The sequence below is a fragment of the Phalacrocorax carbo genome, chromosome 2 (genome assembly GCF_963921805.1).
Source record: "Phalacrocorax carbo chromosome 2, bPhaCar2.1, whole genome shotgun sequence".
Lineage (NCBI taxonomy): Eukaryota > Metazoa > Chordata > Aves > Suliformes > Phalacrocoracidae > Phalacrocorax > Phalacrocorax carbo.
In genome coordinates this window covers 21,637,656-21,664,065 of record NC_087514.1, presented here as the reverse complement: position 1 = coordinate 21,664,065, position 26,410 = coordinate 21,637,656, and the positions used below count along the sequence as shown (strand labels likewise).

Genomic DNA, 26,410 nt, shown 5'->3' with positions numbered 1-26,410 from the left:
GTAATGCGCTCAAAGCACGATATCCTGCTTTACAGGCGGGTTGCCGCATTCTGCACCAGCTTCAGCTTTCAAATGGATTTAAAATGTAGCCTCAGGTATAGCGCATTGCAGTAGTCTAATCTTGAGGTGATAAAGGCATGACTGATTTAACCATAGCTTCTTGTTATCTTGGACTGGGGTCTTTTCATTTTAACCATTTTAGGGAAATGGCCTTTCCTGAATCAGCAGGCTTGCTTCAATTCTTACTATGCAATAAGGCACAACAAGAGCAAGCCTTTGCAGGTGGTGAGCACCTCCTATGACCATGTGAACCTCACAGGATGCCAGACCCCAAGAACTGCTGCGGTGATCCTGACTCGTCTTACAGCTCACACAATATGCCTGTGAGGTACTTCAAAGAGAAGCCATTGCCCGTCTCCCTTAGTGGAGCTGCCAAGCTTTACAAGCAGCCAGGGCCTTGTGAAGTTTTGCTTTCATATTAAAAGAACTTTATTTACATATCTGTGCGGCTTGGGAGCAGAGCTATGGGAGAGTGGGAAATTCTTTTGAGGTGTCCACCAGCTCTTCTGGGCTAACAGAGCCGTGAGACGAAACACCCTGTTCCTCCTCCAGCCTATCTCTAGAGCCTCAAGACCACTCACAGCTGCTGAACTGATTACAAGTTTTACTGTCAGACGGGAAGCTAATTTAGTGATCTCCATGTAGTTCTTTAAGTTCCAAAAAGGCCCTGTAAATGGGATGGCAAAGAGAACTGAGTGCTGGTGCACAGTCTGCCTGCCGCTGCTGCTGCTGCTTCACCTCAGAAGGCATGAGGCACCAGCCTGGGCTCCTCTCATTGCCTAGAAGAAACAGGGGCGGTGGCCTGGGACTAAGCCTACCACTTACTAAAGGAGAAAATAATTTCCATGAGAAAGTCAAACGGTATCTCTGCATCTCATTTCTTCCTCAGCACTATGTGGTTAAGTATAATCCTTTCCCAGGATATATTATTTGATCCTGTCTATGTAGCTATTAAACTATTGCCCAGCACAAAAATATCCTGGTATTATTTGAGGCTTTTCGATACCACCTTAATGCAAATAATACCCTTACAGATGGGAGAGACACAATGAAATGTCAGGAATTAGATCTTGTGAAAATTGCATAAATGATCCCTTCTGCACTTAAAAGATGGAATTTTGTTTTGTTTTTTAACTTGGCCTCCAACTTAAGAGACTTGTTTGGGTGTCTGAATCATTTATGGTGTGCTTGGAAAAGTCCACTACCTGGATAATATTGGACTGTCTTTGGGTTGTACTTGGGGTTACCAGAGACCGAGAGCACATATAAGCATAAAAAACATGTTAAAGTCTTGACTGAAATGGCAGTTGGAGAAATGCAACATGTGGTAGGAACATCTCCTAGTCCTCCGCTTCACTATTGCTGTGCAGTCACAGTCGCTAACATTCATGCTAAAGCTTGTATTTAATATGGGTGTGATTCTCAACTATGTGAGGAATAGCTACTCTTCCTCGTTTCCATAGCAGCCTTAGTGCTGTTTTGGTGTAAATGACACTCAGGTCCAGACTTTTCTATAATAGACTATAGAGATGATACTTTGATTACCTTTCATCTCATCTCTTGCAGATCTTTGTCAGTTCATGCCTCATTTACATCATTATTTTCTGTGCAGTCCATATGTAAATACTTTACACTGATTTCATGGTTGATAATATCTGATTTCTTGATAATTTATATATGAACTTAACGAAATTAAAAAAAAATGTCTTGTTTGCTGGCCAATTAGAAATCAGAATTTAAATTCAGATGTCATATGCATGCAGTTGGGTTGACTCCTGTAATACTTCATATAAGCAAACACACTTTCTGCAACTTCCTGTACAAAAAGCAGTATTAGTAATTGAGACATTGCATGTGTCTGGCTGCAGTATCTTTATGCTAGGTAGGATTGTTGTCACTAGTTGTTACATTCCTTTTTACTAATTTAATTCTTCATTTATATCTATTTTTTGCAACAATTCTGGAAGGTGAATAATCTGGAGTACATATAGAAGTGTGACTTATGCATAAACATTTGTATGAAAAATGTGAAATATACAATGCAAATTAAGCAATAAATACTATATTTCATAAAGCAATATTTGAGAATAAACAGATCAAAAAAACCAAACTGAAAATTTGAAGGCCTGTGTCATTCAGTACATCTTATTCTATAATCTTTATTAAAATATTGATATATCATAATTTGTATTAAATATATATTGTATAAGATTATTAATTTAATCTTATAGAAATAAAATATTTTAAATAATATATTATTTTCAATAAATAACTTCATGTATATTTTGGGAATATAGTATGTTCCATGGTAACTCACTACATTTCTAGAACAGTCATAGATAATAAATGTGGCCAGCACATCTGCAATGTCCCTATCAATATATGATTTTCTGTATCTTATTTCAACTCTCTTAATCATGCAGGATTATCACAATAGAACATAGATGGAGCCAGCTAGAGAATTACTGGTGGAACACAAAAACAATCAATTTTTCTTAGAAAAGGTTGGAATGTCTTAGAACTATATCCCAGAAAAAAAAAAAGAAAGATAAAATTAAAAGTTATGTGGTGACTGTTGTATTTTGTGCTCTCTGTTGTGGTTTTATGCTTGATATAGAGAAAACAAACTGTGAATGATAGAAGTCTAAGTGGCATCTCAGTGTCACGTACTGACAAACTCAGGATTACCCATGGGGTTTTTGCCATTTGATTAGTAAAAGGAGTAAAGCGTTAATAAATTTGAAGCCTCTACCTTATCTCCTCAAATACCAAATTCTCTAAATATAGAACCTGAAATATGCACAGGAGGTGGTTTTGCTAAATGTGCATCTCCTTGCCTGCATGCCTTTCAGGTGCAATAGATGTCATGCTTTACTTTTGTGCCTTTGAATTTATTAATACAACTCCTTTTATAGTCTTTTCGGAGACAAAGTGCAGTGAATCATTAGCATTATTATTATTTCAGACATAGTAAAATCACACATCAACACTTAGCAAAAGGGGAAAAATTCCATTATCCATTCACAACAATTTCCTATGATAATACAAATGTTACCCAGGACAGATCTTTGAAATGGATACCAATTCTTTAAATTCTTTCCTGTCTGTTTCAGGAAATAGCGAGATCCCGTTGATAATGAAGTACAATGTTTCTAAAGTTCACTTCTAAACACTTGGCTCTTCGCTGTGAAAGTCATCTGCATTCCCTTTATAATTCTTAGACACCAGAGATCTGCTTAATCTTGGAGATCTGATCCAATATCATTTGGAAAAATCCTTGGTAATAGTTTCACCATTCAATCAATGCAAGAGCTAAAGCTTACTGCTTGTGCCTTCTTAAAAAAAATCCTGAGGCAGGGGAATAAGACATTGGCTTATGGGTTTGGAGATTTTGTTGTTTGCAAATAAAATGATCATTACTATTATTATTCAAGTTTTAATCAAGGCAAGCAAATGGCATCTGTTTGTTATCATCCTTCCTACAGAAGACAAAGGCTTCAGTCCCTATGGTACTGACTGCTGGCCCCAAGTGGTTGCTGGATGTGACTTGGCAAGGAGTAGAAGACAACAAAAACAACTGCATTGTGTACAGCAAAGGTAAACACAAGCTGATTTTTTTTCTCTACTTTCTTCTGCAAGGTACTGAGATAAAAATATACCCATTGCATAATAGGAAAATGAAGTAGTTTGTTTCCCCTTAAAGTGGAACAGGTTTTATTTCCATTTTCTTACCCTGCTCTGGTTTTGCTTTTATTTTATTTTTTTTTCCCTCCTTTCTTTTAATGATACAAAGACTCAGTGTGGTGGCTGTAGTATGCTAAATGCTTTATAACACAGAAGGATATCAGCTGGCATAAGACGTACCATCCATTTCACTCTGAGAGTTAGTGCTTCTTGGGAAACATCAGTAAAATCTATACACTTTAAGAAGCTCAAATGTTTCTGGCATTTTATTGGACATAGCGGATAGCATTTCTCCATGTTACATTACCTTGTAGACTACTAACTGAAATCTGGTTTTATACGAAGAACTCAAACTTGATTGGACTGTGATAAGACTACATGTCAGCTCGGTAACAGAAGATAACTGGAACTGGATTTCAGGGTTGTCTCCTCTGACATCCCAGTCTCTGTGTAGTGGCGTGAAGTGATGATGCCTCACTGGAATGTAGTGGCTAGTAGCAATGCATATCGTTTCTGTTCTATGTGAATTGTCAGATTTGCTGAAGTCAGTGTGAGTTCTTACAAGAACATCCCCAAACATGCTTTGTCTAACCTACTGCATCTAACAGCTACTTTGATTCAAGATGCAAAGGCTTTTGTCTTGCATCTTGAACCAACCCAAAGAGCCATGAGTTCAGTCCATAGTGCAATGGACTATGCACCACACTGTTTGGTCACAGTGACCTGTGAAAGCTTTGTAAGTGTTGTTATGTATCATTACAATATGTTAAAAAGAAAGAAAAAAAACCAAACCAAAAAACCACAAAACCCCAAACAAACCACTTGAATACATGGAATAAGAACAACTTATTTAGTGTAGCTGGTTTTGACATTCCCCCTGAAGATCAGGTTGCAAAACTATGACTTTCCTCCCTTGTATTTCAATCACCAATCTCAGCACTTTGCAAATACTTCAGAACATGCACTGTTCTTGTTTAATTTCTTTTAGGTTTTATTTCTAACCAAACAGACCTACTGAGATCAAAGATTTGTTTGCTGAGGCAACCTAGTGACCATTTCAGCATACAAGCATCCAGGCAAATAAGCACCCGTATCAATATATTAACATACAAAACACTAATCATAACATCAAAGACTCCTAAAAACTTACTAGAAACAATTACAACTTGTCCCTATAATCATTGCAATTTATACACTTATAAGAGGATTTCTTTTAAACTGCCACAAACCTTTGAAAGCTGAAACGCTGAAAACAGGGAATTTGCATGTTAAAAATGAGTTGCACACCAGGGTCTTACAAATTCTTTCTATTATAATTACAGAATGCCAACATATTCATTCTGCAACCTGAAACACCTGCAGTATTAGAGAACTGGGCTCAGATCTAAAAAGGGTCGAGCTGCCCACCCTTTGCAGCTTGCTGATTGCCGCCCAAGTGAAATAAGTTGCAAAGTGCTCTGAGTAACATAGTGGAGTTTTTCTTGTGAATTCAGAGCTGCAGTTTGCTAGTCATAGTAGTGAATACTCAGAGGCAAACTTTTCTGCAACAGCTTTTCAATGTAATGGGAAATTACTTTAACTCCAAAATATAGTTCTGCAAATTCCCACGGGATGATGTCTTACCAAGTATTACATTCTTTTCTGTAATTATAATAATACTTAGCACATATATACCAGTAAGACTTTTCATCTTCAAAGTACTTTACAGACATTAACTAATTCATTAGATGGTTTCAGTGCTATCTGTCTGATTGAATCTATTGAAATACAGGGGTTTTTTTTCAAATGCTAGAAGCTTTCTTCAGTTTGGTGCAGTCTGAGTAGCCTAAAACCTTACTCTCATCATTCAAATGTGCTGGATTTTGTTTCACTGATGATGCTGGTTATTTTACTACTTGCTTAACAAGGTATTGTGAGACAGTCATACAGTGCTCAAAGTGAATTCTGGTATCTGCACCACAGATATATATTAGAATGAAAATTGAGGATAAATTTGAGCCCTAATTTATAAACACATGTTAAAAACCTGCCACCTCACTAAACCAGTACAGGAAATAGGTTGTAGATATGCTTTACCTTCACTCCATTTTGTTAATCTCTTTGCACTTCAAGTTGGCTGCTCTGTCGTTCAGTAAGCACCTACACTTGCCTTGAGCTCTGCTGGGATTTTTGTACTGGAAAGATTAATTGGCTTGGATCACAAAACAATGTCAAATAGAAGATGGTAAAATAAATAAATAGAATAATGTTTCTTCCTTCAATTTGTATCTCATCACTCCAGATTACATTGCCTTGATTTGTGTTAGCTTTCTGTCTCCTGGAGTGCCATTATTTCTAATGAAACGGTGTCAGCTGGCATGTAGTTGTAATTCGATGTTATGTTGTAGTTGCATGTGTATAATTTTGTTAGTTTGCTTAGCAATACATTGTTATTTCTGAAAGCAATTAGCTGAACAAATGTGTGGAATTGTACATGTAGCAGATTTGGTCACCTGGGAGCTCTTTTCCTTACTATACCCAAGATGAGATGAGTGGAGTAAATTGGCACATTTCTAAGAGGAAAATAAGTTTGAGAATTGGCTAGCAATACATGGTACTGGTCGATCAATTGCTGACTCAGAAGCACATGCCATATTTCCTTTTACCTTATTACAGTGATATCTTTGAGAGCAGAATTTCCCGCAGATCTTTCAGGAGAGCATAGGAATGACAGCCTGACTTCCCGTTCACTAGAAGCTATGGGCACCACAGTCGCCCATGTATTCCCACACAAGAATCACAGGGAGAGGAGTCTGACATGTAGCTCCTATTGAAAATGAATCTGAGCTGTATAGCTCACTCCCTGTTTGCCTTCAAAACTCTCCATAAAATATCTTCCCTGGGCAAGCAAACACAAAAAGTGTGTGTCTGCACACATATGTGTGTGTATATATGATGTAAATATATGCAATTATATTGCTAAGTTATTACAGTGGAATCACAATTCATCTATATACATTTTTAGATTAAGAAACCAGTTATTTAAAATTGTACATCAGAGTACATTCAGAGTGAAGAGCTATGAAATAATTATTCAGTATTTGAAATTAATTCTATTTAGTCCCAGGATCACTTTTTTCTATCTGTATTTTTTATTACTACATTTCCCCAATATTAGGACAAATTAGAAAAGAGACAAGCAGTCCATTAGTATTCCTTTTTATAAGCTCTGATACAAGCTGGCTACTCATGGCATGTGCCATTATCCCATTCTGGTTTTTTGAAAGGAAACTTTTACAACTGTAATTACATTTAAAATACATGCTCTTTTTGTTTTAATATTTATGTCGAACTTCTCTCATGTTTCAAAAATAGCCTCTTCCAAAATTAAAGAGATGTCCTAGAAACAGTAACTGAAATTTTAGGGACAGATATTAGGAATTGTACTTTATCTAGTAATAAATATGTTCTTTCCAAAAAACAGCTACAGAGTTTCAGTAATTCAAGCAAGATAAATTGGTGTGAAGTCTTAATGCATGAACTGTATGTTCATCGCAACATAGTGTACTTGAGAAGCATTCGTGCGTAACAGAGTTGTGGGGCAGACCTGGTAAATCTCTAAGACCGGAGGTAGGAGCCTCCCCACAACCTAGGAAGGGGCTGGAGTATTAACTGCAAGTCTTCCACTGGGACTGTAAGGGTTTTTAAAATTTAATTGCGGTTAAGTAAAATAGAATAGGTGTAGAAAAGACAGTTGCACAGACTGAAAACCATGTTCATGTAACAGACATTTTTCTAGATATTATTTAAGCCATTTATGTGAAATGTATGGATACCGTATGTTTAGTGGCATTGTTAAAACAGGGTGTCTGTACAAATATTTAGCTGTGGGAATTATAAAATCATAAGGCGATTAAGTTAGCTAGTTGTGAAATTCCAATATTGCTTTTTAAATGACTTCAGGATATAGGAGGTGCTAAGGTTATTATCTGTTATCAGGAATACAGCGGAATTGTACGACTGGATAATAACTAAACAACTGACACAATGTAAAATTACATTATCAGTGTGTTAAAACAAAATTGCGCCCTAAAGGAGTCTACATGCCAGCTCAGAGCTGCAGTGTAATTATGCTTAACTCTGATAATTAAAATACAACGGAGATCAACAGAATCATTTTCATTAAGAAAATTATTAATGATGGTGGTATAACAGTAATTGATTGCAGAGCACCACAGGATAACTCTGTGCAGGAAAACCAACATGTTTAACGTGTGTCTGGGCCGGTTGGGTTGCGTTGCGTGCCACCGAGCACGCTGCCTGGACAGGTGGCAGCTGCGGGGCGCACGTCTTCTGCTGCAAACCCCAAATCAGAAAATGGCTGTGTTTCAGGCTACGGCTTGGAGGGAGAGGGCCAGGTGCTGGGGGACGGGGCGGCAGGACAGGGTCAGGGTCGGATGCCAAAACGGAGCCGGCCTCCGCAGCAGCTCACACGCTTCTGGAGCTGCCTGTCATCTCATTTCGCGTGAGGCAGTGTTTGGTTTTGCATTTCCATTAGTGATTTACTGATGCTATTTCCTCCTCTGCCTGGCCTCACTGAGTAGTTTATGCCCTTCGTTATTTCTGAGAGGGTGCGAGAGGAGAAAAAACCCATCCTCGCCCCAGCGCGGTTCCACAGGCACCGCATGACATCTTAGTAAGTAATTCCACAGGATGGTCCTGTTAATTGTCCCAGTGGTACGGACACATGATATCAATGCCATAAAAAGCCTCCATCCCTCCGCAAGTGAAATCGCAGTCAGTGCCCACTGAGCAATTATAACAAAATCCTGGCTAGGGAGGATGTTGCCTAAGGGTAAGATCCGAGAATTGTCATTTTCTTTTGGTGAACACAAAACCGGGGAAAGAAGGGGGGCAGATTCAGGGGAGTGCTTCTCCGCACAGCTAAGGGATGGGTGCTTGCTCAAACAGATGCTGCTTTTGAAAGCTGCCCAAAAAAGTCTATTCTCCAATCACAATAGAGAACAAGCCTGCTAGGGTGGATTTACAGGATGAGATTAGTTAAAATGACAGCTGCCCACACTGAAACTGTGTCATGTAGCTAATTTATAAATAGAAACTCGAGGAGAGGCAGCACACAGGAGAGGGCAGAGCAGAAGTCGGGCCTGGAAGCAATGCCACCCCTGGTTGCGCTGCCCAGTGATTGATTTAAAATGAGGCAGTAAATGTATAATTGTTTACTTACTTCACTGGTACTGGGATGAGTTATTTAGGTGATGTATGTGTCATGCATTGAAGACACAAGAGGTTACATGAAATTACGAGTAAGAATTGATGGCAATTTTTAGTTAATTTTGCTGATTTAAACAGTCTATTCTTTAACATCTAGGAAATGTCAGTTGTCGGGACAGAGGGGTGCTTTTTTCTTTAGTGACAGAGGATTACTTTTCTTAATTGTTCTGTGAGATCCTTGATACCATGTTTTCCCCAGCAAATGAGCTTTCAGCTAGCAAATGCCTTTTTTTTCCCTGCAACTTCAGGCAATGTAATGGTACATTGCACCACAGCCACATAACATCAGAGACCCTAATGAGACACAGGTCAACCATCATAAGGAGTTTAAACACTGCTGCATTAGAATACGAGTATATTTTGTTTTGGGTCAGAGAACAAGTTGTTTAATAGGCCAAAGGTTAACTTGGGGCATATATTTTAGATTGCAAGGGACTTCTTTCCACATACTATTAAAAGCAAATTGAGTGAATTTACTTAGTCTGTTCCGTGTGGACAGTCAGCAAACTGCAGTATCCGCTGTCCCTCTGGATGCCTCCGTTAGCTAAACAATGTGCTGAAGCCTTTGGTGGTGCTGCAGGTTTTTGTTCTTTCTTTATATCCACTGACAAAAAAATCTGAGTTTTTAACAAAATGCATGTGATGCTTATCCTAATATCAAAGGTCTGTGGCAAAAATGGGTTTACATTTCTTTTTCCACAACACTGAAAAATTTTAAAATATTTCTCAGGAGAAGTATGATTGTGTGTATAATGCTTACATAAAATAATATCTCTACAAGGGCAATATACCTTTGCAGTCATTTGAAGAAAGTTTCATGGATACAGACATAAAGACATGATTGGGGGGCAGGTAGACGGCACCATTCACCCTTGGTTTTGCAGGGGTGCTGGGAAGAGAGGATGCCTAATGACACTGTTGCAAATGAAACTATTGCCAATCAGTTTTGCTACTTTCCTCCCTGGCCACAGAAGGAGAGAAAATATTTTGTCCCCATGACTAGTGATTTTTATTGCTTGCTGATGGCGGACACAGTGTTGTGGTCTTCATTCAGACACAATTCAGCTTCAAAGAACTCAAAAAGTAGGATTGTACTTTTTTACTTTTTTATTTTTTACCTATGCAAATAGATCCAATGGGGGATTACCTGCTTTAGGGAGTTTAGAGGTCATGGCCTTGTATATGGTCTTAATTATCTATAAGAAAAAGGTTATTTTATGCACCTTTATGGAATTAGTATACTCTGCATATAATAGCATACAGTGAATTATTACATGCCCTCTAAATTCTAAGCATGTAGATGATAAAGGGAAGATGACAAGAGATGCAGGGGTACAGCTGTATTTCCACTTTCAATATGAAAATGCTTTGGTTCATTATTAGTGCATTTCTTTTCCATAGCAGCCAAGTGATATTTTTAGGTTGTTCTCATATGTACGTTGGTTTGGGTTTTTTCCTTGTGTTCTTTTTGTCACTTATTGTGTGGTTTATTTCATAGTTTGAAATTGGAATTCTTTTTCATTTGAGGAGGCAAGGAGAGAGGCAGAATACTGACATGATTTGCACAGAATTATATACTTTGGACTGAAGCTATAAAATGCTGTAAACTGAGTCTAACACTCAGTTATGAGAACATGTTCAGGATGGAAAAGAAGCCCAGTCTGTACTTCACACTGGGACCATGTGAAAAGAAATATTGCTTCAGCCACTCAGACCACTGTCAAAAATAAATGCAAACATCATGCAAAGATTTTTTTTTCAAGATATGTATTTGTCCCTCATTTTTCTAAGTCAACTCAGTAGAATCAGACATTTAGAAATCATTTTAAGAAAAAACGTTGTCACTATTTTCAGGATATGACATAGATGCTAAATGTGTTTTATTTTCTTTTTCTTTTTTTTTTTTTTTCAATCCATTATGCTAAATAAATATTGAGGACTGCAGTAAACCTTGTGACCCCTGTGGCTCATGGTAGCGTTACCTCTGTCATCTTCCCTGCAAAGCAAAAGGGAAGAAAAGCAGCCCCCAAATTTGCTGAGCCACACATTTCAAGTTGTCGACAGCCCCATCCACAAGAAAACACAAGAAAATATATATGCACTCTGTCCTGTCAAAAGGCTTTCCCCTTATCTTGAGAGACTGTCAGGGCAGGAACATCATGGAATGGACAGGAGTCTATTAAATTAATAAGCTGCTGGATGGTGTCTGGAGAGTTATGATGCTCCATAAATCCAGTTTGATCATGGTGGACAAGGTTTAAATCTGCAGCCTTCTAATACACATCCAGGTCCTGGATTGGATTTGAAGTTTTGTGCTGGAGACACAGAGATAGTCCTGCAGCTTGTGAATTAAGATTTATCATTTTTTTCATACTGTTTTTTTTTTCCTACACTTCTTGACAAAAATGAAAACACCTTAGGGATCCTGGCAAATGTTACTGCTTGAGATGAAAGAGCTGTTGTCAAGGTGAAACCATGACCTAGAAGCCTAAAATCAAACATTGGTCATTCTTTTCAGGCAGCTCCATTGGTACTGAGTATAAAACATCTCTATGGAAAGAAACAAGGCTGGATTAATCTCCAGCCTGTTTTATAGTGACTCCTGTCAAATACACCGACATTGTATTTGTGATACAAGACAAACTAATGGTGTGCCATATAAAAGCCAAAGCTAAAAAAAATACAGAAATTTATTCTTTCCCCAGTGGAGGTGGTTCTGTGTATAACTGAGTGTGGTGTGAGATTTCTGTGCCCCTTACCTCTAAATGGATTAAGCCTGATGGTAATAATTCAGGGAAGACACTTTCATAGCATTCAACGTGCCAAGCTCCCAGGAAAACCTGTGTGGCATGCAGCCATGATGTCCATGTGGGCTGTAGAGCTGGACCACCTGGAATGCTCAGTGCGTTTTGTCTCTAGCTGCTTACAAACAAAGCTGTTATTATGGCACAACGGGTGGAATTCAAGTGTCTCTTGACCACTTAATTGACCTGCAAGCCAGTGATTCATTATTAGGTCCCTAAGCTCATATTCTTGTCACTCTGGAGGCTCCAGCAGGTGATTGCTGTGCTTGCTTGCACAGGCAATGGCACAGCCAGCAGTTCTCTCTTCTCAAATGCCCAGCCGTATTTTGGACCCTGCCTAATTTATTTATTGATGATACTTAGAATCTGTGTTACTTTTAAAAGCAATCTAATTTTTGTTCTCATTGTTAATTTAGGAGCTTAAAGAGACTTCTTGACATTGGAGACGTATAAAAGCAATGTGTATGTTAAAAGAAATGGATAGGTCCTGTTGCAATAGCAAGGACACTGAGATTTGTTTTATGCTCAGGAAAATGGATTCAGAGGTGAAGGCAATTGAAAAAGCTCTTCTGGCATCTAGGTTTCCTTAAACAGAATTGGGATCAAGATGTAACCCTCAGTCGTACCCATACGTACATCTCCCTCCATTGCCTTCCAGAAATTACCTAAGAGCTGTAGCCAGAGATCATATGTGACTGAATCCTGACCTCTCTATTGATCCTGGGGGTCAATCTGTGTACTCTCTGATCCAAAGATGAATGTCCGCATTTCTCTCCTTCTCCCACGGCATTCCAGCACTGCTCCCTACTGCAGACAGAGGCCACAAGGAGCACGACTTCACAGCAGGGCACCGTGGCGCTGAGGCCAGCAGTGCAGACCATATCCATTTTTCCTAATGCAATAGCAATTGCACCCTGTTATTTGGATCAGGTTATGAAATGTGTATAGTGGAATGGGATAGAAGGGAAGGTGGAGGTTAGGGAACGAACTGCAGCATAGCGCAACTTGCGGGAGTCCCTTGTTGCAGCCCCCCTTGCAAATGAGGCAGGATGCTCCCACTGCCTGCAGCTGCCCTTCTCACCAGTGCTGGGGCACCACTCAGCCTTCCCACCATTGTAGTCTTCTCTGAAGAGAACTGAAGAAAGTATGGAGAAGTTCCAGTCTGCTTCGGCGTGTGTTTAATATTTAAGGAATGAACCCCTGTTACTGAAGACAAGGAGAGAGCCTAGCAGCTTCCTTAAAATGTAATTTCTTTTGGTGTTACAAAAAGAAGAGAAAAAAGTAAAAAAGCTGTTTCAGATTTGATTTTTTCTTTTCTTTCTTGTTTCAGTTTCATTGTGTCAGGGCATGTTGGGGCAATGTGACGCTGACAAACAGACATCTATGCTAGAGTGTGCCTGAATTGTGATATTTGAAGCTAGCTACGATGTTGAAGCAGATTTAGTAGAGATGTTCTGTAACTGAGAGTGATGCACATGACCGAATCGGTCAGTGGCATGCAGCACCAAGGGTTGTTGCTGGAGCAAAAACTGCCTGTAAGATAATTTCCCATGATAATATAGTAGTATACAGGCATATACGCATGCATATGTGCATATATATGTATTTATTAAAAAAAACCAAACAGCTCAGGCCTCAGTTAGTGATTTATTCAAGCCTCAGAAGGTTCTGAAATCTCTTCCTGCCCGCAATATATACTTCTGCATAAGCAACTCCAGCTATTCTGAACAGTTATACTTTCACAGGTTAATAAACATCGAGAGGAAATATCACTTGAAAACGAGTTTAGAAGATAGAATAAGTCCTAGCTAACATTGTTAAGGTTTGAGAAAAGTGGTAGCATTAGCTTTATAAATTGGAGAAGAATGCTAGTTTTGCAGTAAAGTGGTGAAAGTAGAAGATGACACAGGGAAAAATATACATTTTAGGGAGCGCAAAGAAATGTGAAAATATTGAAAAAGTTAGATTGTATTGGAAACACTAGGAGAGAGGTGTATTCAGACTTAATCAGATGGATTTAGTAACATTGTAACTTCTTATATAAAAAATACAAGTGCACAGTCAGATAATACATACTGGGCTCTACAACATTATTTTGGTGAATGGAGAATTCTTCTTTGTAACAGCGGTGATGTAGAAACATGCACAAATTGAAAATTTGCTTTTTCAATTGGATATATAAAAATAAAGTGGTAGAAGTGTATTGAACAGTAAGGACAGTGCACAAATTATTCAAGATCTGAACAAATGAAAGACATTTTTGAGAAAACCAAGGATCAGTGGGTTGATGGGAATTGACTGATATGCCCTAACCTTCAACTCAGAACCTAAGACGAAGTATTGTGGTTGGTGTGTTAGCTGAAACTAATGTTCAGGTACGTAGGAATGGAAGCATCTGAGACAGGGGAGACAACCCTGTCTTGGGACAGCCAAAGTGTTTGTTGATATTATAAGATGGGCGACTGAACTTAAAGCATGAGATGAAAAGGAACTGTTTTACAGTAGCAAATTAGAGAAATGGCGTGAAGTGATCACTGTGCAACTTCTATTAATAAGCCGTTCTTTTAAATGTGTACAGGCTCACTTTTATGGTGTCTGCACGTGCATTTTAATGGATTTAAATTATGTGAGGTTTAAATGCCTTTTGCAAGTTACAATTAAATGAAAATTTAAAATAAGACTGACAGATTGCTAAGGCTAAGCCAGTTTTATGATTAAGGTTCAATTAAATTATATTTATCATTGGAGCAAATGAAGTATAAAATCACAAACAATGATATTTTTCAGTGGCTTGTTTCGGTGGAAAGTGTAGCCTGAAGTATGACTTCAAGACTTTTATCTTCCCTTCCCTCCTAAAGTAGGAATTAATTAGGGCTAAACAAGCATTGGCTATACGTTCAGAAACCCGTCCTGAGAGTCTTCCGTGGACCAGTGGTCCAGAAGCAGTTGACTAAGAAAGCTTGTTTTGTGATGCAAAGTATTATCTATTTTATTTGAGTTTAACTAGCTAAGTTAGGGAAAAAGTTGAAATTTTAATAATGGTTTAAAGAATGAACCATTTTTGTTGCTTTCATGGAAGCCACTTTTGGCCCTTTGCACTCTCCCAGAAGATCTGCTGAGATCAACTCATTAAATACAGTTCTTTCTCTTTCCATGTACTTTCTATGTAAATCCTTAAATGTCATAAGCTTTGCAGTAAGTCAAAGAGAGAATGCTGGATTTGTACTCACAAGCTATTTCTCAGTTACATCCACTGCACCATAACGCATGAAACATGACAATTTTCTGGCTTGCCACGATACGATCATCAGCTTTATATAAGTGTGGTTCTGCTCTGTTTTCCTGATACACTTCCTATAATTCGTTATTTATTTTCTCTTCATTTTGTCCTATAGAAATGTATGTAAAAGTAACAACATTCTGCATTCTGTTTCTTTGGTTTGATGTTAATTTTATGATCTAGGACATAACATAACGAATGGATTAACTTTGGACATTGAACAACTTGGATTTTTTTGACATATTTAAGAACTGATCCACAGCATCATAAAATTTGTTCTTTCCAAAACAATATTCCTCTCCTTTATAAAAATGCTCCTAAGTGACACTAAGCAGAAAAAATTAATTTCAGATCAATTACAGCTAAAAAAGCCCTTTAATATATTCAGCTAGAAGATTGCAAAAAAGTGATGAACTGATATATGACCTTCTTTTTAAAAACAGCAAAGTGATCCTAGTGTTAGCACTTGGATTTTTGTTGTGTATTACTAATTATTGCAAACTCTAAGCGTGAACAGTTGAATACTCAAAGGCCTAATTGTACTGAGAGAATTCAGTTCCTGAGTCAGAGAAATTTCCAAGGGCACCTATTGAGAAGTACTTTCCTTAACAAGAGCATTTTCTTGATATGGGGTTCTTTTCAGCTGTTAAACCAGTACACAGGCTATCTAAGAGTTCGTCCTTAAGCTGATGTATTGAAGGAAATTCATAAGTTTGGGACTGCTATTTTTTTGTGTCAGTCTTGTATGGCTGTATGACATCCCTTGTGTTGTCTCTGGGACATTAGTGTTATAGAAGAATCAATAAGAGCTGATTAGCTGAGGTTTCCTTTGAGCACATTAGCCTGACTGTCTACCATTAATATCTGGCAGCATTCTTTGTTTTTAGTTAGTTTCTTTACCTTCTTTCTTTGTTGAGAAAAGTTGAGTCAATTTGCATTTGCAATTGGCAGACTCCAGCCACTATTACTAATAGCACTGGCTACTGGGGAAAAAGAAACAGCCTGCAGTCCTTAACAGTAAATGTGAATCTAATTCTGTGTTTTGGAAATGGTCCGATCAGATTTTAGCTGTGTGCCACGAATCAAACACCTGATTTATCAAACTGTGTCACTTCTACATAGTAACAACTTGTCTGATCCCAGTAAAAGGTTGCCTGTGATTCATACTGCAATTAATTCATTAGCTCCAGACCCCAAAATTAGCTTGTAGGTGCATATGCCTAGCTGAGCATGATAAAAAATTGTTCCTTTTCCAATTTTTTATTTTCAAATGCCACCTCTGATAAAAACGGGTTAATATTTGTTAAGCTGAAGAGTTTTGAGAATAATACTATAAATGGAGACACAAAAAGAAGAAAAAAACTACTCTGAGGAAAAACAATTCAGTTTTACTTAGGAAACAGTCTTGCTTTGCTTTATATTGTTAGAGACGACTTAGAGTTTTAAAATAACTATTCTTGTAGTGTTACTATATTATTTTGCTTTATCTTGACATAACTGTTGTTTCAATGGAAAACTTTGTCCCATAGCACTGAACCACTTAGACTATATCTTTAACACAGCTGTTAATGCTTTGAGGCATTTCAAATATTTTCAGTATATAGCATTTGGTTGGTGCATTGTCTTTTTCTGCATCACAGTCAGTTATCTTCATTGGCATCTACCAGTACAAAACTGATGTGGTGGAACAGAGTCATCCCATAATTTTCCTCATTTGTTGTTCTCATTTCTTTCCTGGTTTTCCTGCTCTGCAGAAATTCAGGTGCACAGAGGAAATGTCCAAAAAAGGATGAACCAAGTCTCTGAGTAGTCCATTCTAGCATGCATACCATATCATAATTGTAAGTACCTAAAGATACTGAACTCTGCCCTCCAGGGATGGAAAAAATTGTCACCAGACAGAGTAAATCATCAACAGGGACTTACAAGTCTGCTATCATCCCTTCATCATAGATCCTAAATATTGCTTTACCAGCAGGGCTCTTTGGCAAATTAAAACACCAGAGAGAAGCCACGCAGGACTTCACATAGAGTTCAGGAGATGAAAAGGAACTGCCAGAAGTAATTGAGTCCCAGCGTTTTGATAATATGTGGGTTGCTTAATTACATTCGCCTTTGCTCCCTTTTGAAAATGGGATGCATCATTCTCTCCTTTTCAGAGCTTACATAGTGGTCTATGTGTGATAATCTAGCACTTAACTACACATAGCTGGACTAATAAATAAGCTTTGCAGAGCAATAGCATGCATATTGCATCTTCAAAATCTTTCTGTATTATCTACTCAGAATATTTTGTATAAACTAAAATAATAGTACACAAGAAAAAGAAAGTATGCTATAGTACTCTTCATGTCTGAGCAGCCCAAACAGTGAATGCAAGAGTTACAGCATTCGTGGCTGAAATGACGGAATTTTTTTCTTGAGTGGAAGTGTTTTTAAAATGCTTTGTAACGTACAGCAACAGTATGCATCCTTTTAAGGCAGGAGGTAAGAAGTAAACATTTCAAGCCATATTATTTAGGAAAGATTTGGATGCTCAGCATGTCTCTTTACAGCTATCACTATAAAGAGAGAAGAGAATAAAGGATTATTTGGAAGTATACTGATGGATTGTTGAAATGTTACTACTCAGTCAGCCAGGCTTTTGATAACTCTTGTACATACTTGGAGTTGGAGGTGCTGACATGTAACGCTAATGAGCTATATCTCATTAGGTTTATGTAATAAAAGTGGGAATTTTTCTGAATATATTTTATGCCCTCTTTTTTTTATTTTTCAGTATACATAACTCTTCCTGTGAGAGATTTTAGTGTAAAATACTTTATTATTCCATCGACAACTCACTCTGAGTTGCTTAGAATTCGAAATCTTTCCAGTTGTTAGTTGGAGAGGTAGTGTGAACTCAGGTAGAAACAAATTTGATGTAGACTTGTCATCATTGTTTCATAAAGAGAAGAAACTAATACTTGAAATATTAGCAGAAGGTGTTTGGTATTTCATTTACATCACAATGAGGTACAGCTCTGTATTTGGACCTTAATGCATACTTCCTCGGAAAGCACTGACATTTGGATTTGGGAGGAGGTTGTAATTCTTGGCTTGACTTTTTTTTTTTTTTTTTTTCAGAGTTGTACCCTTTCTTAATTCATATTTTGGTCCAATCTTAAGGCATTATGTAAATTTTTTAACCAGGGGAGATTGTGAATAGCTGTTTCTCTTGGAGAAAAGAAAATGCATAAAGGCAACCAAACACAGCGAACATAGTGTTATTCTAAATTGTCAGATGGTGCATAGGTCTCTCTATTACTTCTCAGGTTCTAGTCTGCTGGTGATATAGTTTCAATAGATGCACTAAGGAAAGTGCCAAGACTGGCTTTGACAGGGTTTTCTTTTTATTTTTTTCCTATTTTTTTCCTCCTCCTCTTTCTCTTTTAATCCCTGTGGGGCTCTGTGATTTTTCATAGCTGGACTAAAGTTGTGTCAACGGGAGACTTGCACCATAAAGACTGAAATGTTAAAGAAAGCTACAAGGAACAGCTTTGAGGCAAGGTTTCAAGCTTTGTCATCACGCTTGAAGAATTTTCTGTTTAATGTACTGTAATGCAGTATTCAATGGGGACAAGTTTAATTGAGTTTTACACAACCCAGTTGGGAGTAGCGCTGCAAGGTAGGTGATGTCTAGGTTTTTAATCTTCCACTCCAGAGAGGCTTGTTGACGAAGTGGTTCTTTCTCTTTGTAAGAAAAAAGGGAAGCATGAGAAATGATACATCCGTGGATAAAACCAATTGGCAACCCCCAAAGGAATGAGGGCGATAAGGCGAATCCAGCACTTGTAAGAAATAAAAGAATCCAACTGTTCATTTAAATGAGAAACAACACATGTGATTGAGGAGGCAGGGAGGCTGGGCGCTGGAGTGGGGAGGAAGGGACTAACAAACAGAGCGGCTGGTGTCGGAGTTAGGTGTCCTGCACAAACAAGCTGGGGTTTGTCAGGCAGAATACCGAAGAGATAGTTAACGACATGTATTTTTTAAAGAAAAAGGAGAGACAGGCGTTTCCTATATCGGAGAAGGTGGCTGAAGTGGCAGGAGGGAGGAAGCTGCTGTTAGGCAAGCCCTACTTAAAGAATCGCTATTCCTTCCCCGAGGCCTAACAGCGGCTCTCTATCAAACAGCGTAAAAATAGCACTGGACCCTGTCAAAGAGAAAATAATACCTTCTGTGTAAGCCTTAGTGTATTAAACTTTAGTCCTGTTCAAGTTACTTCTGCTAGAACTTAAGCAGTGGAGAGGATGAAAGTGTGCAGTCAATATACTGCCAAATCATCTCCCTGCTTTGGCTCTGCATCCCTGCCAAAGCAGAAAATGTTTAGCTAGCCCTAAAAGCACTATCTGCCCTTCATTAAAAATTCTGCTCATGCCGGTCATGTACAATTAGGTGTTATACATTTTTAAATTTTCACCTGTAAAGCAATACCGATGGTGTTCCACTTGTTTTAAGATATTTAAGAGATTTGACCTGGTGTGTGACAGAAACAGTTTGGGTTTTGGTTCATTTTGTCATTTAATGCTCATGTTGGCATATTTGTTTGGAGGGATTTTTCTCCCCTCTCTGGAGTCATTTGCTGGCGGAGACACTATGTTGTGCGGTCATGATTTTCAGGTTTCCTCTGCCATCTTAACATCAAATCTCTCATTTTGCTTCATCAGAATCAACAGGACTTAACATGTCTTTTTTGGTAAAATATGCTGAAGAGCAAGGTTGTCATGAGCTTAAACAAGCAGTAGTCGGGGGGTGCTTTTCCGCCAAGCAAAGTGTTCACACACCTTTTGGGGAGGCTGTGGGGCGAGGACAGCAGCCAGCCAGGCCGACTTCGCACACCTCTGTCCCGCTCCGCCGCCTGGCGTAGCCAGCTGCCCTCCGGTGCCGCAAACGACCCCCAACAGCAAGATTAGCCTCACGCCTTTTTAAAAATTTGCTGGTACCCCCTTCTTTGCCCAGATCAGGTGGCTTTCACCCCCGCCCTAGGGGAGGGAAGGCTCCTGAGGCTGCTAGTCCGGCCTGCTTTTGGGAGGAGAGCGTGGGGGGGGTGGGTGGGTTTCAAAGCAGCGTGGAAAGCCTCAGTAACCAGCTATTGTGTGGGAGGGTTGAATTTCACCCGCAGAACACATACGGTGAGACAAATTGGAAATTGCAGAGGAATATGCAGAATTTGCACTGTGCTTCTTTCCAAGGTACCACCAGAATCCCTGTTAAATTTATAAATACAGTACTCATGCAAAGTGTAGAGCTGAGCAAATAATTCACAATGAATAATTTATCTGACAAATTTAGCCTTTTTTCTGCTCATGAAATATCCATGAACAGATCTGTGATTTGTAACTGCAACCTTTGCAGTGCATTAGCATAGGAGTTTTTTTAATTTAATTTCCTTGTGTAGTTTGGTGTAAAAAAGTAATTCCTTGTTATTAATCATATTAGCATTTTAAATAGTCCAAAAGTAGGCTTTGAAGTTCAGCCATCAACTAAGTGAAGGGGCCGAAGAAAATAGGTGTTTTTACCTTGCTGCTGCTGTCCAGAAACATTTTTTTCCTTAGGCTACACTTACAAGGAGACATCACAGCATTTTTATTTTTGCAGCCTCTCTGTTTGGCATAGAAAAATACAGAACTGTCTCTTCTTTAGTGGAAGTAAATATTCTGAACAGCAATGTCCAATGACGTTTAAAACTGAGGTGGGAGGGCTTGGGATAATGGGGCTGCACCGTCAACTTTTCTTAATAACAGTGCATATTTTGAAGGATTTTGCAGTATCTCTCTCTTGTAACACATAGAATATATCCCCATTGTAGCCTGACAGTGGCACCCCTTTGCACGCGCTGAAAGAATGGGGAGAAGTGAGACTCATATTTTACAAGGCCTTAGCAAAATTTCAAGCACTATTTTCAGAATGAATTGGTTGTGGTTAAATAAACATAAACTAAAAGCCTGGGGCTTTCAAGGGTAAACAGTTCGAAAACGTAGCATTAGCAGATATATTTACTGAAGATTCTTAGATGATATATTTTTTTCAGTATCTGTTCATCTTTCTATTCTACTATTTCCTCTATAGTCAAGCAAAATCACTATTTACTGTGGACTAAACCTTTAGGAGTTTAACTGGTTTCAGTTAAGTTGTCAGCTGAATTTTTTTCAGGCTGGTTAAAAATACAGCTAGACATTTTTACTGTTGATAACCTTTCAATTTATTTAATTTCTCCCATGATTCCAAGATTTCCAAAATGTTTTTAGCGTTTCCCAAATTGTATCTTTATCTATGTAAAGCTGTAACCTCAGAAGTAATGCTTAAGAAATATAATAAATACATGAAAATTTTAATTCGGGGTGCTACTGTAGCCAAAATAAAGCATTTGTGCTTCATTGGGCGTATTTAGGGATAATATATGTTTTGTGAGGCTCTCACAGGTTTAATATATAGCTCTGCTCAGAAGAACAGCTTTAACAATAATATCTATCTGGTCAATAGATCAGCTTATTATCTGCTTACACAATTAGATCTGTAGGCTTTGCTGGGGAAAAAGAAGTGTGCTCTCTCATTTCTGATGGTACGGCAGAATTAAGTTCAGCTAAGAAAGGGTCAACTGGATTTTACTCATATGTGTCCTCCTCAGAACAGTTTAATAAATTCCAAGCAGCTCTATATCAGTACAAACCTACTGAGGGCATTGAATGCCTTCAACAGCTGCCATTAAAAAAAGACCTAATTTGGTCCTCAGAAACACCATAGTCAGTGATGAGTGATATAGAAAGAACCCAGCTTGACTTTCAGAGCCAGAATGAGTTTACAGAACTGTTATTTCTTATAAATGGATCCACTGAGCATAGGAATAATTGAGGTGTCAGGAAAAGCCCAGCCTCTATTTATAATAGGCCACGCCCACACGTAATAAAAATAAATAATTCAGTAATTCCTTTTTTGGTATTACATAATAACAAAAAAAAAGTCTTCAGGACATTTGAAAACAGATCCCACAGCAATCAGCTGAACATTGTATGAAGAAAGAAGGAATTTTGGCATCTCTCCATTCTGAAGACATAAGACAGTTTTGTTTCAGTATAAGAAAAATAGGCAAAGATACTCTGCTTGCCTTCTTCACAAAGCTGTTTCAAGCAAAGAAAAACCCAAATGTTCTCAGTGAAGGAATAATTCATACAATCTCCCAAAATGTTGGTGTAAGTAGATTAGAGTATAATAAAAGCAGATACTATAACGGGTCCTCTGGAATAATCCCAGGTGCCAAGATCTAGCCATTCTTTCATCCATCCAAATTCATTGAAACCAGTGCTCAACCTGAATGGACATCCCTGAGCAGATCTAGCCAAAGCCAGGTGAAGGCAAATCTAAATTGGCATCAGTGGAACTGTGATTTAGCCCAAAAGGCAGACTGTGTCAAGGTCTAGACGTGATTTGGACCTCTGTCCTTCCCAGCATCCCATTTGTACCTGTCAGAATTTTGCCATTTCACAGCTGAGACTGAAGAAAGATCAGGGAACAAAGGCTTTTCCAAGTACCACCATACTGGGCATCTTTGTCCCTCTTACAGCAGTATAAGTGCATTTGCATGTTTATCTTCTAAGGAAAAGAAAATAAAACAGACCATCACTCTACAGGCGGTGCTCATGCAGAAAACCAATCTGTAGAGTACCTATATAGTTCCTTCAGTTGCATTCAGATAGAATGTTTCAGTGAAGCACGTATCTCCAGCCTTCGTGCAGACACACGGAGCAACACTTAACAGGGATCTCAATCCCAAATTAATTTTTTGAAGCAATAACAAGTTCCAGCAGTATTTTTAGTTTTCATTCCTTCACATGTAAATAGTTTGTATCCAGAGATGACAGCTATATCCACACCTGAAGACGTTGGGGTGGTTAGCTGCTTGCTTTCTGGCATGCTTGCTCTAGAAGGTGGCCTTCTGAACATCACATCTACTGCTTATCACGGAAAGATTCATCTGTACATCACGCTGTGGGAGGGACGCTTGAGGTTTTGTGACTTAGGGGAGATGGAGCAATTAGAAGAGTAAAAAATGCAGAGACCACTAAATGGAGCAGTCACAGATGATCCTAGGGAGGAAAAAAGTGTTCCGTTTAAACCTTGTGCTAGTGGGATGATCATGTGATTTAGTAATGGGAGCTATTTCAAGTTATTTCAAGCCTGTGTTTCAATGGCAAATCACTGAATTTAAATTGATAACTCTTGAGAGCAGTACAAATGAGAGCTAAATACCTGTGCAGCTGCAAGAATTTTGTTTGATTGTTTTTCTTTCTAAAAATGACAATAAAATAATATATTAAGATAACATAATTGGGTAGGAATCAGCAGGGCTTAAATGCAATCAACTCTATAAAGGAGGAGTGTGGAAGCTGTTATAAACACATGAAAACATCACCCAGAAGCACTGCAGAGATGAAAACATGCAGGGAAAGAATAAGAAAGTGAGAATTTATCTTGCTTTCAGAGATGATAACATCAGCACACCTATTATTAATAACATAATACATAATCATGAATATCTATAAATTTCCTATAAATATATGATAGGTATTTGTTCTATCTTACATTATAATTAATTTCTGATGTTGTCTTCATGCAACTGGAAAAAAGTTCTTAGAAAAAACTCTCAAGATTCATACTTGTAAATGTTAACTCTGAAGTCTAATAATGAGCTCATCTATACAAGTTATTCATTATTTCACTTGCAATCAAGTGAAGATCAGAAAATAAGGGAAGTATCGTACTATGAAAAGAACAAACTTTACAGGGAATCTTATTTTAGCATTAGAGAGTTTGGAGCTTTGTAATTGCTTTCTGGGAAAGCATTGTCGTATTTTTTCTCATCAGCTTCTGAATTTTATACTGAAATTGCAAAATCCATTCATTTTCAGATTTTTTTACTGCATTCCTACAAATGCTGCCTTGAGCTTTCCCGCTGCATATTTAGGTTTTCCTGAAACACACCAGGTTACAGCTGGTTTTGCCAAATTGAGAGCACTTCATTTCCATTTCACCAGAATTTAGGAAGAGGATTTCAAATGTGAGATCATTGAACAAACAGTGAGTTAGCCTCATAAGTGATGGCTTAGCAGTTTGAGAAGAAATTACATTAATTCTGTTAAGTTTGAAATAATTTTTTTTTTTTTTAGTAGAATGATAAGTTTTCTATTGAAATGGAGGCCTGTACATTCTTGGGGTACAGCCCAATTCTGTTAATGAGATGTGTTGCAATTACTAAAGAGAGCAAGGAATGAGTGATTCCCAGGAAATGAACAATGGAAACTATGGGTGCGTTAATCAGTCCATTTTGTCTTCCTTTTGCCAAGGGAAAAAAAAAAAAAAAGGGAAAACAAGCAAGCAAGCAAGCATCATACTCTCCCTGATATTAAAATCTATGGGAATTTGATGAGATAAAAGAAATGTTAAATGAACATTCTTCCTCTAAACAGACATGTCTAGAAAGGCAATTTTAGTAGTACAGCAGTGTAGCATTTTGTTTTTTCTGCAATAAAGCCATCAGATCAATAAAAAATTATGTAGCAGATTATTATTACACTGTGCTCACCATAGCTCTAATCGTAAATAATACAGCAGTTATCCTGGTTATATTAATTATAATTAGAATGCAGATAATGCAGACGGTCTTTTATTACTAGAGCCAAATCAATTTTCCAGTGTTATTCAATGCAAGGTCACACAAAGTTGTTGAAGCTCTTAGACTTCTTATGAAATGACCTGCATATGTAAGAGAGGGTTTGGCTCAGCTGTGTAAGACACATTGACTGGGAAGTGCATTGAAATAATTACAGCCATGAACTCTTGCCTATAATGGCAGAATTTCATTTTATAAAGTAAGCATAGCTGTAATCCAGGCTCCTTTATGGTGGGAAGCCTCATAAATCTTTCAGAGAAGACCAAGTCTTTCTCTTATTTGTAAAGCAGAAATCAAAATGAATTAGTTTCAGTTGTTATTCTTTCCATCTGTACTGTTGTGTTAAATATACTGAATGTGTTCACATTGTGTATTAATATGGGAAAAAATAAAAGAAGAAAAAATTTAACAGATATTTTGCTCCATTATTTTAACAGAGACTGTTTTGAAGTTCACTAGTTTAGGCTCTAGGGCTCTCCTGGATCACTTAAAGCTTTTATCATCTTTTAGGATTGCACTGGCTTAATGTATTTGTCTTCTATCTCTCATGGCTTCAGTTTAACTCAGACTCACAGAGGAGCTGATATGCTTAAAATGTGCCTGTCTGTCCTATAAATGGTGAGCAGATTAGTAGGACACTGCCAGATAATCATCTCTGAGATGCATTGGATTCATATGCGTAAATGACACATGGCAGAGAGAGGGAAAGATCGGGGAAAGTGTCATTTAGTTCTGTGCCTTTCCGCTTTCTTTAAGCATGTATACAGATGGCCATTAGATAGGCTCTACGCCGGATTCTTGCCGTTTTGAATTCACTTTTCTTCTTTTTGTTCTATCTGTCATGTACCGAACTGCTTCCAGAGAAACAAAGCAAACAACAGTAAACAGAGCAGAGGCTGCAAGTAGGAGCTAGTTAGCAGAGGCACAATGCTAGGAGCAATTTAAAGAATAAAGGTTTTGTTGCTATTTGTTTGCTCACTTTGTTTTGTTTTGCTTTGTTACTCAGTAGAACAGACACTACAGAAAAAAAGGAATAGCCCTCCACAGAAAAAAAAAACAACCCGTGCATTTATTTGAAGATAGCGGTGATTCTTAAATCTTTAATATTCCTCTACAAACTGTGCTCTCAGGTGGGTTTGCAAATTTGCTTTTAAATTGGCGGGAGTTTGGCATGTGTATCGAAGCATAGCGGTCCAGGCAATCTCCTACATGCCCATGTGTGCGTTTGGTCTTAAATCTGGCCTCTAACTCATACCTTAAGTAAGCAGCATGATGGCATTTTAAAAAGGGTCTCTGATCACTTTTTGCTTTTTAGCTTGTCATAAATCCCGTTATCAGCAGTACCTGAGCTTGAGGAATCCAGTCATTTGAATCAAAATGCTTCCTTCTGACAATAACCAAGGAAGGAGACAAAGCCATTTGGCAAGCAAATGAATCTTAAGTACCCACACTGGAAATGTTTATACTTCGTTCTAGATAAATGTAGCATGCATTTTGATAGTATATCACAGTGTTCAGCTTATAGAATGTGAAAGGGGTTTATGTGTGAGTGAAAACGTGAGACAAATAGAGGAAAGGGTGTTAGGGAAAACTTGGTATAAA

The 26,410-nt window shown here is 38.0% G+C and overlaps 1 protein-coding gene across 3 annotated transcripts in view; it reads left to right on the top strand.

Moving 5' to 3' along the window:
* ZFPM2 (zinc finger protein, FOG family member 2) overlaps nucleotides 1-26,410 on the top strand; it is a 322,358-nt gene that overhangs the window by 210,349 nt on the left and 85,599 nt on the right. For all 3 annotated transcript variants that reach the window (XM_064442248.1, XM_064442247.1, XM_064442246.1), the window contains one exon: nucleotides 3,546-3,657. In XM_064442248.1, coding sequence (XP_064298318.1) covers nucleotides 3,546-3,657 — 112 coding nt within the window. The remainder of the gene's footprint in view (nucleotides 1-3,545; nucleotides 3,658-26,410) is intronic.